At 40.3% G+C, this 18,873-nt stretch overlaps 1 protein-coding gene and 1 long non-coding RNA gene across 34 annotated transcripts in view; both read right to left on the reverse strand.

Moving 5' to 3' along the window:
• LOC105483059 (fragile histidine triad diadenosine triphosphatase) overlaps positions 1-18,873 on the reverse strand; it is a 1,492,666-nt gene that overhangs the window by 396,138 nt on the left and 1,077,655 nt on the right. Inside the window, exon 1 of one of the 33 annotated variants that reach the window (XM_071092001.1) lies at positions 9,976-10,189. The exons of the other annotated variants lie outside the window; for them this stretch is intronic. Within the exon in view, the coding sequence (XP_070948102.1) occupies positions 9,976-10,185 (210 nt within the window). The 5' untranslated portion in view covers positions 10,186-10,189. Of the gene's footprint in view, positions 1-9,975; positions 10,190-18,873 lie in introns of those variants that run through there. 33 annotated transcript variants of the gene reach the window in all.
• Positions 11,464-18,873, reverse strand: part of LOC139361988 (uncharacterized) — a 47,369-nt gene continuing 39,959 nt past the window's right edge. The window contains exon 5 of the long non-coding RNA XR_011620126.1: positions 11,464-13,255. This is a non-coding gene — a long non-coding RNA (uncharacterized lncRNA). The remainder of the gene's footprint in view (positions 13,256-18,873) is intronic.

Consider the following 18,873-nt stretch of genomic DNA (forward strand, 5'->3'; position numbering starts at 1 on the left):
ACACCTCCCAAATGATTTGGAGAAAAAACATCAATTCCAGTGATATTGTTTTAGATTATCCCAATGGTCTAGGTTTATTCCAAAGACTTTGACCTAAATCCCTCAGCATTCCCCTTTAACTAACTCTCGACCTATTTGAAGTCTTATTCATATGTTCTCACTGTTAGATTGTCCACCTGTCCATAATGTTTTGCTCCTTTGAATTACTTTCTACTGAAAATAATACACAGACCCTGGTGTTATTGGAAATTGTATTGTGAATACACAAGGTGTTTTTTTAAATACTTTGTCTGTAGTTTTATTTCTCTTTCTGTTGCTACCTCAAAGAGATAACAGATTCTGCAGTCACATTATATGTATTTTATGTACAAGCTTCACCACTTGGGCTTGCTTATTATTCTACTGATTTTCTACAATGGCATGGGGGGCACATAATAGCCAACAATGAATTATTAGAAATTAAAATCAAACCCAGTGTATGCTGGATATAAGCATTTCCAATGCATTTTGCCTCCAGTTTAGTTCAGATGACTAAAAACAGACCTGTGGGACTGTTTCAAGGCACTAAATCTCCACAGAATCGTGCAGTGCTATGATATAGGCATTCTGGTCTCAAATATTCATCATTTATCACCAACGGATAAATCTATGTTAGAAACAAGACCATCCCTACTATTAATTCTATCTCAAAACTTCATGTTACCTAGTTGTTTCCCTCAAAGATTATTCATCTTAGACAGCCACCACTGCTTCACAAAGCAAATTTTATTGTTTTCTTTGCCAATTAAGGGCTCCCTAAGAACACTGAATAATCTGTCAGGTTGTTATAAACCATCAAAAGTTCTAGAAATGTCGCATTACCTCCTTCAAATATTTTTTAACATGCAACAGGGACATGCAGCTTTGTCATCAAAAGCTGTACTGGTTTCCTCAGATTTTCTCACCTATACCACAAAGGGAAGATGTTTATCATAATGGCAAAATAAATAATTTAGCCAATCCAAATCTCTTACAATTGCATGTGATGGCAAACCAAAGTCAAACTAAAGGAGAGGAGGGTGGAACAGAGGTTAATTTGCTCACATGACAAGAAGTCTTGTGACTTTATTTAGGATGGGTCTAGGCAGTACAGCTGTTAAACATGTAACAATATACTCATTTAAAAAAACAAAAGGGGCAGGGGATAGGAGGGAGCTGACTTGTGGCCAATTTCAAGCTACCGATATGCTATCAACCAGCTCACAGAATTCCTGAACATTTAACAAGAGGCTATTATACGCTGGGATGACCCATCCCCAGCATGATACTAGATCCAGCTATCAAACGATACCATAAATACCCCATTCTCTCTTCTCTTTTTCCCGCTTTACTTCATCTGATTTCATTCTCAAAGAGATTTACTCAAAGATGACTGCAGAGGAATGTTCTCAGAGGGCTCTAAATAGGTTGGCTTTGGACCTGCGCTCTTAAAACTAAACATTACCACAGAGGAATGAACTATTCTGATCACCCAGTTTGGAAGCTAGAGAGAATGGGGGTAGCTACCTTCAAACCATTTGAATGAGGCAGGACTCGTCTGAAATGGGGGTAAGTTAGCCCTCCTAAGAAAGAAACACTGAGCAGATGAATATCATGGACACCACCCAAGTTTCAGTATGTCTCAGATTAAATCTGCAGCAAAAGTTTACTCCATTTCTGGTGTGTAAAGCAGCTAAAACTTTCTACCATGCGTCTGCTATCAATGGAAATCCGGAACAAAAGCTTAAGATCCAAGAAAATAAAATGTGTTTTGAAGAAAAATATGCTCTTGCAACATAAAGAAGCTGTCTTCAGTTACAAATAAATATAAATGTGAAGATATATAATTGCTGCATAAATTTATTAATAGAAGTGCTAATGCCAGAAATCATACATCTCCATTTTGACACGCAATCCTTTATTTTCCTTTCACTGAGGAAGAAAAATAAAGGAGTGGAACTGGTAATACTGCTTGCAACTAAATTGGATTTTCCACCAGAGAAAGCTGTTTAGAAAAAGCTATTCTAAAAAGCAAAATAGTACTCACAAAAGGGTATTAATGAATCCAACCAGGAGGAAAAAGCCTCCAACAATACAGAGCTTTCCAAAACCTCTTTCAGGATTTCAGGACTGAAAGCCAAAAGGATGCTTTGAACTCTCTGTCTTTGCAGAAACCATCTCACCTGCAAACCGAGTATGAGATAGAGTTGAAATTTTAGAATAAGAACTCTTAACTCAAACTACAAGTCTTCACTGACGATTCAAGAGGAGAGACTGCAGCAGCTCTGGGTTTAGAAGGAAACCGACACATCCTGCCCTCAAACTGTGAGGCACTATAGGAGCAAGATGTAAAGGACGCAGTGCCTTTGCGCTCCCACCTCCGCCACCGTGGGGGTCATAATACAGAGGTGAAAGTTCAACATGCGAAGGGAGGGATCCAGCAGACTCTGGCTTTATGCTGGATAGGTCTTTCACTGCTTGTGCACAGAATTTCTTTGAATCCCATTTGTTTATACATTGATGTTTATTTAATAACAAAAGAGTAAGCAAGGAGCAAGGAAATAGCCAAGAAACCCTGAGCAACTTTTTTCCCGTAACAATAAAGGAGTTGAGTTAGGCTGTCATCCCAGAGCTTCTCTTACAGCTAAATGCAGTCAGCTGCAAACATACGCCTGCTAATTGTTGAAAGTGTGCCGCACGGAGCAACGGCGCAGTTGCTGAATGAACTCAGGGAAAGAAATCTAGGCCCATTTGTGCGTTTCTTTCTTTCACCATGGGACTTGAGTGCTTTGCCAGGCCACTATTAGGACAGTGGAAAATCAAGGTGGAAGGCTCTGATGAAATCAGCTGTCACTAAGTTATTTTCACTGGTGAAGGGGTTTTCTCACAGGGGTTTAATACTAAATTATTCTGTCCATGGGGTGTGCTAGATTAATGGACGAAACAAAGCAAACAAATGTTGCCTGGTGAGACTAAGAGGAGGGTCCCAAAATACTCATATTTACTGCCCATGAAGAGATAGCCACAATCACAAGAAAATAAATGTATACCTACAATTCCAGAGGCGAAAAGTAAAAAAAAAAAAAAAAAAAAAAGGCTAAATGGCATTTATTTCCTCAGTGTTATACATTACATATATTAATAAACTCTAGAGTCCCACACTATATATGCCATATGGATAGATAAGTGGCATATGTGGTAATAGTCTTTCAAACTGGATGACAGTAGTTTGCACAAGTCAGGGATGCAGCAATTGTTTGAAAATAGGGGAAAATACCATTTTCTAGCATTACCTAGCGAAACATAAGTGTGGGTACAGTTCAGGATAATCTGTATAGTATTTATTTTTATCCTAGTAAACTAAACTTTACCTTTCTGGTAGAATTTTAACTTCGGATATTTTACTAATATTATATGTAGTCTCGGTAACATCTTTTATTTAAAATCACAAATATTAGTTGGATAGATGTGTTAAGGGAGATTTACCAGACTGCATACACAAAGGAGACCATCAGACATGGGCATCTGAATTGATACAGGTTATACCACACTGTAGTTAAAGACCAAATATCTGCCAGTGTTCCCAATAAGGAAAGATAAGTAAGATAAAATAATGTCTTTTGCAGACTTAAGACCCTGGGATTCTTTTAAAGCCTGAGTTTACGTCCTTTGCTCAGAAGAGAAAGACACATTATTTCAATATATTTTCATTTATTCTTAGGCATTAACTGTCTTAATAAAGGCAGTGCTTCTCACTTAAAAAATAAATTTAGCTTTAACAAAGTAAGTGTAAACGTGACCCTAATTTTCACTCTACCGTCCTTTCTTCCCTGCTGTGCTTATTAGCTGCTGCTCTTTGACCTTGAACAGTAATCCTTTGAACATGCCACCTTCCAGCATCAAGAGGAGGTTCCCTACGGTCTGGTAGTATTTCTATCGCAGTTGTTGACATGCCAAGGAAAATAATTTCCTTTGGACACTATAACCCTTCTCAAAACCAGCTCCTTCAAACAGCTCACCTAACTGAATGCGAAAGACATTAAACCACTGGTGTCAGAAATTAAATATAGGTGTTTCTTTGTTTTCTTTGGCATTTCTCCTATTTACTTTCTGTCATCTATGCCACAGCATTTAGAAGGAAAGCTATGGAAATAGGCACCATCAACCTGAACTCCAAGAGAGAATTTTGTATGAGGATCACAGTCCACCACTAGAAATAGAATAGTGTCGGATATACTCTTCAACATGCTTTTTTTTCAGGATCAATGTTGATGGACTCTGTTGAAAACAAAAAGGGTTTTTTTTTTTCTTCTATGGGGCTGTCTTGCAAAATTCTATTCTAGAGTTTTGTCTTTGTCCTTTGTAAGCACAAAGCAAATGAGAAAAGAAGCATATGGTATTTTTGATCAAAATATATCTGCCATTAAACCTAAAGGTCCAAAGCTCCATGCTTTAGAGGGTAGGTAGCCTGAGGATGCTACGGTGCCTTCAAAGGGCAATGAACATCTGTTGCCCCATAGCCCCTTTCCTCCTCCTCCAGCAACAACCCTGGCATCATTTGGGAATTCAATCATCTCCTACTCTCGGTCTACAAGGGCTCAGTAGAGTTCCATCCTTAGACATGAAGAATGTGCCTCAGACCAAGCTAAAAGGCACGTCTTACTCCCCTACCCACAGAGATTTGCTGTGGGATAGACACAAGACCTAGTCCATTCTAATCAGGGTGACTCTCAGGATGTCTACAGGAGCTGTAATGAAAGAGTTGTAATGTCTACAGCAGAAATATTCTCTTCTGTTGGAGCTTCTGCAGCCATACTGCCACCACTGGTTATGCTGGATAAAAGGCAAGCCTTTAAGCTTTTTTTTTTTTTTTTGAGACCAAGTTTCGCTCTTGTTGCCCAGGCTGGAGTGCAGTTGAGCAATCTTGGCTCACTGCAACCTCTGCCTCCGCGGTTCAAGCAATTCTCCTGTCTCAGCCTTCCTGAGTAGCTGGGATTACAGGCATGCGCCCCTACTCCCGGCTAATTTTATATTTTTAGTAGAGATGGGGTTTCTCCATGTTGGTCAGGCTGGTCTTGAACACCTGATCTCAGGCAGTCTGCCCACCTCGGCCTCCCAAAGTGCTGGGATTACAGGCATGACCCAATACGCCTGGCCTGCCTTTAAGCATTTAATGGGATGTTAGGAATATGGTACTGTAATTTCTCCTTGGGTATAAAATATAGTGCAGTCAATCACTGTTGCCCCTACCCTAGCAGGGATATGGCAATGATCTCACCCTACAGGGCAAACACTAGAAATTTCTGCTTCAGAATTCCATCTGGCTTTGGTTACTTTTTGATCCTTATGATTATTATTTTTATTTGAAACAGAGGCTCACTATGTTGTCCAGGCTGGACTTGAATTCTTAGCCTCAGGTGATTCTCCCACCTCAGTCTCGACAGTCGCTGTCACTATAGGTGGGCAACTTAATTTTTTTAAAGAAAAGAATGTAATTGCTGGGCATGCTGTCTCACACCTGTAATCACAGAACTTTGGGAGGCTAAGGCGGGCGGACCTCCTGAGGTCAGGAGTTCGAGACCAGCCTGGCCAACATGGTGAAACTGCTTCTCTACTAAAAATATAAAAATTTAGCCAAGCATGGTGGTGCATGCCTATAGTCCCAGCTACTTGGGAGGCTGAGGCAGAAGAATTGCTTGAACCCGGGAGGCAGAAGTTGCAGTGAGCCGAGATCATGCCACTGCATTCCAGCCTGGGTGACAGAGCTAGATTTTGTCTTAAAAAAAAAAAAAAAAAAAAAAGAACCACAAAGAAAAAAAAGAAAAAAGAAAAGGATTTAATTTTTAAAAATCAGCATGAACTGAAATTTACTTCACAATGGAATTAAAGACCCCCAAAAAGTCATAATATGCTTAATATGACAATATCACATTGTTTGTGTGGGTTATAAAGTTGGATGGATTTGCACTGGCATCTTTCAATGTTTTAGTGAGAGAATCATGCATCATCCAAGGAACTCTGATGTATAAGACTGGACATGAGAATTATTACAGCTTTGAAATTCTGTCCATTTCCTACACATTTAGTCAGATTTAAGAACGGTATGGACCTATCTTATCCAAAAATTAGGTTCTAAAGTCAGTACATAAATTGTATAATCATGTGATACGACTTTATCATGTGAGTTTACATTCCTGAATATAATATGGTCCAATATCCTCAAAACATATCAACACTCTGATCACTTCTTACCATTCACACCATTATCATCAAGACGAAACCACCATCACCTGTTTTCTGAGTTATTTCCAAAGCCTCCTAATCAGTCCAAACTTACTCCCATATAATGTATTCTTCAAAGAACCAGTAAATTCTTTTAAAAAATAAATAAACAGATGAGATCACAGCACTACTTAACACCTCTAACATCCTCCCAGCAAAATCTGTACCATGGCTTACGAGGTCCTCTCAATTTGATTTGCCCCATCCCTATCCATCTAATCCCAATTCCTACCACTCTCCCTCTTCTCACAAAGCTTCAGCCCCGCTGGCTTTCTTGCTGTTCCTTCAACATTCCCAGATCTTTCTCTCCTCAGGGGCTTTAAACCTTCATACCTCTGCCTGCAATTGTTTTCCTCTTAATACTTCCAAGGTCTCCCTTTTGAATCCATTCAGTTTACTGCACGAATCTCATATCTTCAAAAAGTTTTTTCTAGACCTCCTATCAAAAATAAGACCCCTTTCCTAATACTCACTATCCCCTTGTTTTATTTTCCTCCTAGCACCTGCAACTATATAATTTCCTTGTTGACATGTTGATTATCCATCTTATCCACTGAAATATAATCCCTATGGGCACAAGTATTTTTGTTTATTTGCTGCTGAATCATAGCATCAAGCATAGAGCCCGGCACCTATAAATTGCTCTATAAATTTCTGGTGAATAAATGAATCAATAAATAAATGAATCTTCCAACAACATGATCCAACACAAACCAATGTTCAGATACTACGAGGTCTGATAATGTGGCTAAAGAGGCACCCGGTTCTTGGTTCCCTTTGGTGAAAATCTGATAATCAAGGAATGGCAAGCATATTTACATGTTTAAAAGTTTGCCTGCAAGGTAATCTAGTCTTGAGGCTGTGTAATAGGAGTAAGTATCTATTAACTGGTAGGAAACACATGCGCACATATACACACATGCATGCACACACATAAACTACTCTGATCGCTCATGTCTGAAACAACTTGACTACATTTTTACCTGAAAAAATTATTGTAGATATTGGTAATGTGATGCCCTAACCAGAGAGCAGAAACAAATTGAGTTGTTTCTCCAGGAGGGAAAGCAGGCTGCAGTTACTTCCAGAAGGTCAAGAGATCAGGGTATGAATATGTAAGACACGTGTGTGTATTCTTCTGCCACAGGGAGTTTTCACACAATACACAAATGGAGGATCAACTAACAAGCTGCCAGTCAAGGGCAGATTCAAGAAGTTTCAAAGAAATGCTCTGAACCCCAAAATAATAAAGGAAAACACGTTTTGAAAAGTACACAAAGACAGTTCTCTTAAAAATCTGCCAGGACTCCTCACCAAAATGGCATGTTACACATCCCTTTCTCTATCATCTATACTATCTGGGCTTTCCGTACCTCACCAGCAGGTATAAGAATACCTATTCATTTGCACTCTTGCCCGTATAAGTTATTTTAACTTAAAAAAAAATCATTTCCAAACCTGTAGGTTAAAACACGATGTCTCCCTGCTTTAATCTGGAGGTCTCTAAGTTGCTTGCAGTACAACCTCAGGATCCATTCATGCTCACTTTGTAGCTCCAAAGGAAAAAGCTCTCAAGGAAGGCCAAGTGAAATCCTGGACATGCACTGTGATGAAGAAATAAGGGCTGCTGCTTAACCAAGAGTCAACCCAAGCAATCTCTGTGAAGTTCTTTCTCACTGCTTCTGTTTATTTTCCTCCTCAGCCAACAAAAATGAGTAACAGCAGCATCTTGAATTTGCCTTACAATTTACCAAGCACCTTTATTTTCCTCAATGATCTTCATAAAAATTCTGTACTATGGATAAGATGACTCTGCTTTCCAGATACAGATACAGAAAATGGACTTTCCCTCAGTGTCTCCAGTTCTTAAGTGGTAAAACCCAGACTAGAACCTGTGTTTTCTCATGGCCTGTTTAAAGTTCTTTCTACCATGGCATAGTTCCTTAAGATAAACCAAGTGAAAGAAAGGTAACTTTCACTCACAATTCACCAGAGGGGGATTAAAAAAAAAAAGAGGAGGGGGAAAAGGAGGAAGGAAGAAAAAGGAAGAGAACAAAGGCAGTCTCCATTCTCCCAGGGCTAATTTTCTACTGCCATGTTCTTGGACTAATTCTAAACTCCACCTAAAGTTATCATTTGTAACATCAGTGCTATACCCAGCCGAGCCTGCCTATTTGGTTTCTGTTAGCTTTGACCAAAAGTGCCAGTTATTACACTAAAATTCTGTTTTGAGGTTTATCATGAATATTGGTTTTTAAAATTCTTCGTTAAGAAATGTTAGAAAACACAGCTGTCAGTCAATTGCCATGGGGCACAATATCCAGGGACTACCTTTCTTTGTTCTTCCCAGTATCAGGGACACCAATCCAGATGGAATTACATCCAAAAGTAGCCAAACGCCACGTTTTTGGAATAAAAACACCAATGACACAGGCTGATTTTAGGGCAAATTTTAGGTCTGGCATTTTATCATTCTGCTATACATCTAGAGCAGAAACTCTACTGAAAAAACTATCGTTGCTTTCAATGGAAACCCCCGCCCCTCCCAGGCCCTTCCAGCCCTGGCCAGGATTCAGTCGTCCATTCAACAGCTATTCACTGCACGTTCACATTGTGCTAGGTGCTGGGCATACAACGAAGAACAAGATGGACACTGTTTTTGTTCTTTAGAGATGACATACTAGTGAGAGAGACACACAAAAGACAAGTAAACCAACACAGTTATGATTAATTATAATACATTAAAGGAAACAAACAGGGGCACTAATGGAGAATAACGAAGGCACCTTCTTTGTTTAGGGCGGCCAGGCAAGGCCTTCCTGGAAAGTAAGTTAGTAACAAAACTGCCATTAACCCACTTAGGCCTAGTGTTCCATTATTGGAACACTAAGCATGTGGGAGTTATCTATATCCTACTGCTTAAAGTCATCACCAAGGTCCGATTTTTCACTCATGCAAAAAGTCAAAAAATTGCAACCTCCGGCATATATGAGTTAATGAGCATTCCTTCCTTGACCTACACATGCTTCAATCCATATTCTTTCCCTTAGTAGGTGGCTGATGAACAGGTCAAAAACAAAACAAGCCATGGTAGGGATGGCATCAGGCATACCAAAAAGTTCTGCTTTAGAAATCAGTCATGAAAGGTCATTCCAGTTTAAATTACAATCAACATATAGGAGCCAGAAACTCCAATCAGGGCAAAAATGGCCTCTTTATATCCCATCAAGGAATCATTTATCTAAGATGACAAGGGGTATATTGCCAACAAATCCACAATTCTGTTTCCAATTAATGCAAACTTATAATATTCCAAGCTGTTATTAGATTTCAATTAATAACCTGTGATGCCTCATTAATGCAAATATGCTCTTCGTGGTGCTAAACCTTCATTAGTGAAATGGGTCCAATGACATGACGGTTTCATACAATAATGGAACTATGATTAAAAGGCACAGTTAATCATTTTCTTCTACTACATAATCTCTGTGACAGTTTACTTATGCCTATATGAAGCATTTGTTTCTTGCAAATAGCCAATTTATATTTAAACTATTCAATAGCAGAAAGAAAAGCAGAAATATCATACTAAATTATCTCTAATAATTGCAAAGAATCCCAGCACCAAGTTAGGTTGTTCAAGGATAAGGATCTGGCATGATGGCTCACACATACCTGTAATCTGAGCATTTTGGGAGGCCAAGGTGAGAAGATCGCTTGAGCCCAAGAGTTTGAGACCAACCTGGGAAACAGTGAGAACCCATTTTTACAAAAAAAATAAAAAATTAGCCAGGCATGATGGCATACACCTGTAGTCTCAGCTACTTGGGAGACTGAGGTGGGAGGATCACCTGAGCCCAGGAGGTTGAGGCTGCAGTGAGCCATGATCGTGCCACTGCACTCCAGCCTGGGTGACAGAGTCAAAAAAAAAAAAAAAAAAAAAAAAAAAAAAAAAAAAAAAAGCACAAGTCACAGAGCTGGTGCCATTCTCTATTAAGAGCATAAAGTGTCAAACAGCAAATCTGTCACACAGCTGTCAGTGCTTTTTCTCTCTCGTCGGTGTACTCTCCATTCTTTGAACCCAGAATTGCTCCACCAGCAAGTTCAAGCCAGCAACAGACCTGAGCCAAACACAGCAAAAACAGGACACTATTCCCACCCCTCATTTTCTCCCCAACTACTCCATGCAGCAAAGTTTGACTTGAAGCGAAGCTGCCTGGAACAGTCCGTTACTACTACCTGCCCAGTGTCCTTCCCCAATTCTGACAATAACACTTTTTGCCTTTGCAGAACTGCCCATCTTTCATATCCATGTGGGCCTGGTTGAGTGGCCAATTGCAGCTCTTCCCTCAAGCAGCCAGAGAGAGAGTCATAAGCAAGGCTGGGCCATCAAATACCCCAATACTCAGCACAGTGATTGATCCAGGAATAGGCTCCTGAATCCAGCAATCTCCTGGGTTTTTTTTCTGACATTCATTTACTGCTAATAAAGAATACCACGTTGACTCCATGCTTTAGCTTTGTTTGCTATTTGTGATTCGTGGAGAATCGCAGAAGTGAAAAGTAACAAACACATGTCAAGGGCCATCCACCTCACTCCAACCTTCACCTCAACCATCACCCAAGTAAAGTCCGGCTCCTTTAGCCTCCCTCTCTCTCAGTCCCCAGTGTTACTTATTGCCAAGAGACAAAGTGTGCAAAATCCACACACTTCTCCTTCTAAAGTAAATATAGTTTTAAAAATCTATTGAGATTTCATTTTAATTGTTGCTTAGTAACCATTGCAAGATTGGAACTGTTTCCTAGCTTAAAAAATAACACTATAGAAAAGATCATTTAGGGCGGGGTGTGGTGGCTCACGCCTGTAATCCCAGCACTTTGGGAGGCCAAGGTGGGCAGATCATGAGGTCAAGAGTTGGAGACCAGCCTGACCAACATGGTGAAACCCCTTCTCTACTAAAAATACAAAAATTAGCTGGGTGTGGTGACACGTGCCTGTAATCCCAGCTACATGGGAGACTGAGGCAGGAGAATTCCTTGAACCTGGGAGGCAGAGGTTGCAGTGATTCAAGATTGCACCACTGTATCCAGCCTGGGCGATAGAGTGAGACTCCGTCTCAAAAAAAAAAAAAAAAAAAAAAAAAAAAAAAGGTGATTTAGATATTTAAAATTAAGCTGTCTAAAACCCGAGTTGTTTTACAACTCAGATGTTATAGTAGCTTTGCCTCAGAGACACAATCCTAAAAAATTTAAAATAAAACAAAATGACTGGGTGCAATGCTTAACACCTGGAGTCCCAGCACTTTGGAAGGTCAACAGGAGTGAATCACTAGAGCTCAACCTTGTCTCGATAAAAAAAATTCTAAAAATTAGCTGGGCATAATGGTGAGCGCCTGTAGTCCCAGCTACTCAGGAGGCTGAGGTGAGAGGATCGCTTGAGCCCAAAATGTTGAGGCTGCAGTGAGCCATGATTGCACCACTGACTTTCACCTAGGCAATGGAGTAAGACCCTGTCTCAAAAATAAATAAATAAGTATAAAGCAAAATGTTTGAGGATTTTATTTCAATAATGCCAATCTATTCCTCTTGAATGTTTTGACCTAATTGTGACTCTGTCCTCTTGGCAACAAAAGTAACGCTGGGTCTTAGTCAACGTGCATTAGTATGCTAGCAAAACTATATTTCTTCCATATGTAGTTATATATTAAATATATAAAATGGAAGTGTTAGATATGGCTGTTATGATTAAGATATATCTTTATTTAAATAGCTATCCCTTATTGGAAAATAAATATTGATTTATAAATTATTTGATTAATACATCAATACTTATTTATAATATTGATTTATAAATATTTTTGATTTACAAACATTTATTGATTTATAAAGTGCACATGATGTAATAATGGTTTCAGTGCCTCTGTCAACAATCACTGGCTGGTAAGAGTTGCTAGAGTAATGGATTGAGAAATGCAAAATGGCCTGAAAGCATGGTACAGAAGACCGCAGTGAATGACCGGTTATGTCTGCCAAGGCTGTGGGACTCAGAAATGGTAGTAGGCACCTCAAGAGCTTTTTTTAAATCTACTGCTATGCGGAAAAGTCCAGTTGTTCTGCCAGTAGCTGCTTCAACTTTGTGAAGTCACAACTCTCTGGTTCTCTGTCTACTCATCTTTAAAACGAGAGTTTTGATTAGATGACCTCTTAGGTCCCTTCCAGTTTGAGTATTCTATGATATTTTGAAAAAAAAAAATAATAATAGCTCTTGTATTAGCATCCCAAGCAGTCTAGTGTGGGGCTAGCTAAATACAGGCAGCAGTGAGCTTCCATGTGAAAGCTCTGCAGAAAAGGCAGAGTAGAGGAAGCAAACTTTCACTGAGCTGTTTAGCCTGGAGAATGATGCCTAAAAAGCCAATTATCCTGTAAGAGGACTTGGTAGGAAAGTGCACAGTGAATGGTAAGTCCATCATCTTCTCACATAGATTTTCAAAAATTATTTCTACAATTATTTCACAAAGGAATTAAATGTCCATGATTTCTTAAAAAAAATACACAATTTTCATGACAACCTTTCAAACATGTCTTTGTTTCATAGATGGAAATGTGCTTGAGTCTCAGGATGTTTGCAGCCACAGGAACTGGAAACTATTTCACAAAACAGGAAGTGTAGAGATCGGGCAGGTTCAGTGACTTCACAATGTTATTGGTGACCCCAGATCTTCTGAGCTTTTTGCTCTCTTAACCTTGTGAAGGCTTTGTCTTCAGGCTAGTTCCCTGAATGGTGATTAGATGGCTGCCTGTAGCAATTGGTGCTCTGTGCTTCCTTGTTCAATTCCTGAAAGAGACTAGTTGTTCTTCCTTAGAAGCATGAGCAAGGTTCTCCTTACTGCTATGTGGTCCAAATTGGTTCCTACCAGCTCATCTTTGAATCTCTGGCAAGACTGATGGAATTATTCTGATAAGGAAGCAAAGAAGAGAAAAGAAAACCCTTGACATCTGGAAACTGCTCAACACATATAGCTGGGCCTTACTGTTAGAAACTAACCTGGCACTCATAGCCAGGCCACATTATTATCCTGCTGGGCATAAACAATCTCGCAGAACACAAACAACTCAAGAAAACCTACTCTGAGACCATGATAAAGTAAGACAAAACGAGACTATTTCATAATTTCTCTTTTTTTTTTTTTGAGACAGACTCTCTGCCCAGGCTGGAATGCAGTGGAGCAATCTCTGCTCACTGCAACCTCCGCTTCCGGGGTTCAAACAATTCTCCTGCCTCAGCCTCCTGAGTAGCCGGGATTACAGACGCCTGCCACCAGTCATTATTACCTCCCAAGGAGCCTCTTGAGACTTTTTTTTCTAATCACTCCCCACCATTTAATTCCACAGATATACTGTATATGCTTTTTGTTTGAGGGGAGGGGATTTGAGAGAGGGTCTCCCTCTGTTGCCCAGGCTGGAGTGCAGTAACCCAGTCATGACTCTCTGCAGCCTCAACCTCCTGGGTTCAGGTGATCCCCCTGCCTCAGCCCTCTAACTAGCTGGGACTACAGGCGCATACCACCACACCCAGCTAATTTTTGTATTTTTAGCCTCTGCTAAATACAGGGTTTTGCCATGTTATCTAGACTGGTCTGAAACTCCTAGGCTCAAATGATCCCCATCTTGGTCTCCCAAAGTGCTGGAATTATAGGTGTGGGCCATCATACCCAGCCAATATGTATGTTTTATATATACAAAGGGTAAGATTCTCTCCCCCTATACACATCCTCACAAGCCAATTTTTGTTTAGTTTAAACTAAATTATAAGGGGGTAGAAAGGAAGTTGAAGAGTCTACCACAGTATGTTTAAAAGCACACACCTTCTTAGCAATCTATCTTTTTAGCACAGAAATAGTAACATTCAATGTTTTTTATCCCTTTCCATACACCAGGCATTGCTCTTACACATCTATTAATTTTACACAGATTAAATAATTCTATCCATCTAAAAAATCTATGTGGTAGATGCTAGAATTATCCCCAGTTTAAAGTTGAGGAAACTGAAGGACAAATGAGCCAAGTGTCATGCCCCAAGTCACTAGGTTAATAAATGGTGGAGACACCAAATAACTGCCCTCTAACTCCAGGGGACATGCTCATAACCATGAGGACACATTGCCTCACACTCAACAGCGGCTCCAGAAACACTTGCTCAATGCATGCACAAATGAGCAAACGAGAGTCATAATTTGCGTGATACTACACTGCCTTGTTCCAAATACAAACAAGGCAGTAAAAATTACGAACATAGGGTAAGACGTAAAACTAAGATGTCTGTTACATAGAGAAACATATTGGTGGAGATCTTTCAGGGCACATTTTTATAGTCTCTGCTGCGTGACTGTCAAATGTTTCAGAAAACTAATCCCATTCTGTGCTTGTATGTGTGTGTGTGTGTATGTCTGTGTGTGTATGTTTACAGATGAAAAATGCCTTGGTTAAGAAAGGGAGGGAGAAGGGGAAGAGGAAAAGGTAGTATGTTTTCCCCTAAAAGTTAGAGACTCCAAAGTGATGATGACATCTTCCAACCACTAGAGGAACACAGTTCTCCCTCCCCGTGGCCATGACGGCTCATTTGAACTTGCTGTTTCATGGTCATAAGGCCGAGACTTCCTGGCCTCCTCATGAGCCACCACATTTTCCACATTTTTAGAGCATTCTTCCTACAGAAGAAACGGATTTTTTGCATTGCTTTTACAACTATCTTTTTGTTGTTGTTCTAATGTTGTCAAGGAATCAAGAACCTCAACACCTATCTTCTACTGAGGTCAAGCCATCCACTCACAGGACGTCTTCCCAAGCTGCAGCCCTTCGTTGAGCTGATTTTACACAATCCAGTAGAGAAAGAAAATGGCTTTTGTGATGAGCATCTGCTGTTTTGTTAAAAATGTGGTTAAAGACATTAACAAAAGTGACATTACCAGCTGTTGTAATGTCAAGCAGCTTAGCTAAACTGTTTTTTATCAAATGACAACATATGACATCGAAATCAATTCCAAACCAATAACACATTGTTACTTGTAAAACAGAGCTGAATGAGAGTGAGAATGAGAGCATGTGTGTGAGTGTGAGAGAGAGAGAGGTTAATTAAAATACAAATTCAAATTTATCCTGAAGTAGGAACAACAGACAATAGGATCCTGAGAATTTTCATTAAGAAATTTTTAACTTTATTCCAAACAAAGCAAAAAAAAAAAAAAATGACTATGCAATCCATATTCTTACACAAGAAACAATGTATTTCTTTTGTAAAATGCTTGTAATAGCAAAAAGATATGACTGAGTTTCTGGCCAGTTAAAATCTGACTTGGCTTCTGTCCTTCAGCCACATACCTCTTAACGAGTATGACAATCACAGGAGAAGAACTGTCTTGTGTGGCTATGTTCGGTCTCCCTATTTTTATCTGCCCATCACATTTAATTATCAGGCTACTAAAAGGTGGCACATCGGTCACATAGCCAACTGTGTTGTCTTTATGGCTGAAAAGCCTGTGGCAGCTGAAACAACCAACACCCTTCCCATGGGTATCAAGAAGCTTGTAAAAGCAAAACGGCACAACGTCTGCCTGCCTGCCTGCCATAGTCATGGCCAATCCTGAATAAATGGTTAATTTCCACAACTGTGATGAGGGTAGGGCCTGACTTGTGCCAGTGCTTAGGAATCTGTGGGTATTTCATGTGCACAATTATTAATAGTGTAATTCACAAATGCCAAGTCTACCCTTAAGGCCTGAGTTCAGTCCTGCTCTGCTAGAGTTGGCGTGACTTAGACATCAAGAAAGAAGACACTTCCAAGGGCATGATTCCTCCTGGAAGGAAAACAAAGGAGTGTGCTTAGGGGATAGGACGCTTGCCAGGAACAGAAGGTACGCTGCACATGGAGAGTGTTTCAAGGTAGGTAACTCAGGAGGGACCTGCATTTGGGGGGAAAAAACCACCAGAACCAACAGAAGAAGCAGAAATAAACAAGCAGCTGCGTGCCTCTATGTCTACTACATGAAAGGAACACAGGGCTGAAAGTCACAATCAGCATATGGAGACACACAAAGAGGGGCACCTGGGAAAATCAATGTGCATCAGGCTCGATGGTGCCTGTTTCCTCAAGGAGCTCACTGCATTATCACAGGTGGATAAAGTCACCCCTTCAACTGGCACAAGGAGATGATGCTTCTCGGCTGAGATTGGATTAAAGGCGACACTGAAGGTAACAGCAAGAAGAAAGTAAACTAGATGTTGGAAAGAATTTTCAACAGCAAAGCCATGGTACAGGACAGATCACCAGGAGAAATGTATGGGGAAATGTTAGAAAAGTACAGAAAGCCCTAGAAATTTCAAAAGTCCAGCTCTGTGAGGGGACAGAGGAAGGGGCAGAATGACCTGAAAGGCCATTCTAGTGCTATTACTACAGGATAGGAAAGCTTCCTTAAGGGTATTAGGTTTTAGGTATCCAATAAAGGAAAGACTATTTTGAATATTTTTTAAAATGTTGTTGTGTCATTTTATAGTAACTTCCAACATAGAACTTTTAATTTTACTCTTGGAATAAACCTGTACATTTCCTATAGTCATCTGTCTATTTAAGTCCTCTATTACAGAAGAGGTAGAATTTAAGCCAAATGCCAGAAGTAGGGGTCCGTTACAAATTCTCAAGTGCTTGTTCATTTCTGGATTTGCTTATTGACTCATTTATTTAACCAATGAGATCTTGCAGTCCAGCCTCAGTTTCCCTAAATATTTAGAAAACAGATTGACCATGGGATCACAGTAGTGGGGAATCTGGTTTTCTTTTGATAGTGCTATTTGTTAAATATTCTGTATTATCAGATGCCCTACTGTGTGCTTGTATATAGACTTCATCTTATTCTAATGCTAGAATCATAAATCATAAGATTTACGAAATGTGTTTCATTTTTACCTTCTTTATAGATGAGAAACTGGCTAGCAATCACAATTAATAAGAGGAGAAGTTAAAATTGGAACCCAGAACTGATTTCAGAGCCAGCATTTGTTAGTCACTACACTACATTCCTCCCTACAAACTTCTAAAAACACTATTCACAAGTCCATCATTCACCTATGGCTTCCCTGGATATTGACAGACCTGGATTATAATGGGAATTTTTGACTAAGGTAAACGTTTCAACCGCAAGACCTGATAGAATCTTTCCTATAAGAATTGGTCTCAGGCTTACAACAAAACTAGCAAGTTCTTTCAGGGTACAGGACACTCCTGTTTGAGGCAAGACCCAGAACTTTAAAAAATTCTAACAAATGTCCTAGTTTCTCACACAGAGCTCTTGGTTTTGGATAAGACCCCTTTAGCCTAGGCTGGACTGAAGACATGAGGGGAAGTTCTGCAAAAGACATTGTGCACACATTATCTCTTTCACTGACCTATGGCTCTGCAAGATGTTCCTTACCTGGAAACTGAGAACTGCACAGGTCAAGTAAGGTGTCCAAACTCACCCAGGTCCTAAGAAACAGGGCACAGATTCAAGCCCAGTTGTATCTGCCTCCAAAATGACTGTGCTTTTCTGTTACAATACATGCTACTATGTCACCTCCAAAGGTAGGTAGGTACTGCCTTTACCCACACGAGTGTTCCTGAACTCACCTTACATCTCACCTAATGTGAAAAGCCCGCATGACCCTCTGGGATGTACAAGGCCCTGGGTAGTCCACAACCACCACCTCTCCATGTACACACCAGCCCCCTTTCTTCCTGTTAACTGCCACAGAAGCCTCCTTCTGTTCCTCCAAGGCCCTATGTGCTTTCCTTTGCACAGGTGTTTCCCCTGTCAAGAACACGGCTCCCTGCCCATCTCTGCCACCTTGCTGACTCCTGCTCACCCTTCAGACCTCCCTGGAGGAAGCCTCCCCAGCATCCCTGACCAGGCCATATTTCCATGCTTTATAGCAGAGTTGCTCAACCTCAACACTATTGACATTTGCAGCCAGGTGATTCTCTGTTGTGGGCTCTGCACCGAGCATCATGGAAAGTTGAGCAGCATTCACTAGATGATGGTAGCAGCCACCCCTCAGTTCTGACAACCCAAAATGCCTCCAGACATTTCCAGAAGTCCCTGGAGGACAAAATCACTCCTAGTTGGGAATCACTGATCTATTGCTCTTTAGAATCACTTTCCTTATCTTCAGAGCACTGGTTCCAGAGCACAGCATGTGCTTCTGTCATTCTTTGAGCATCTCCTCCATGTGACAGTGAGTTTCTTAAAGGCAGAGACAGTGCTGGCTTCTGCTTACCCTTAAATGCCCAGTATTCAGGGGCGTGCCTGGCTCAAAACAGGATTCCAAGAAAAACATCTTTTTTGGAATTTCTACCTAAAAAAGGTTTGGTGGGAGATCATAAACTTGAGTTAGCTAGTGGAAGATTGCTGAAGCTTTTCTGAATAAAAAATAATGCCAGCAGAGTTCAGCTCAGGGCAAATGAGCCCCTGGCAGTATGGACATGAACTAAACACCCAACATATCAGGAGAACTTCCTGCCAAAGGTGTGAAGAGGTTATCAGC

The sequence above is a fragment of the Macaca nemestrina genome, chromosome 2 (genome assembly GCF_043159975.1).
Source record: "Macaca nemestrina isolate mMacNem1 chromosome 2, mMacNem.hap1, whole genome shotgun sequence".
NCBI classification, from domain to species: Eukaryota; Metazoa; Chordata; class Mammalia; order Primates; family Cercopithecidae; genus Macaca; species Macaca nemestrina.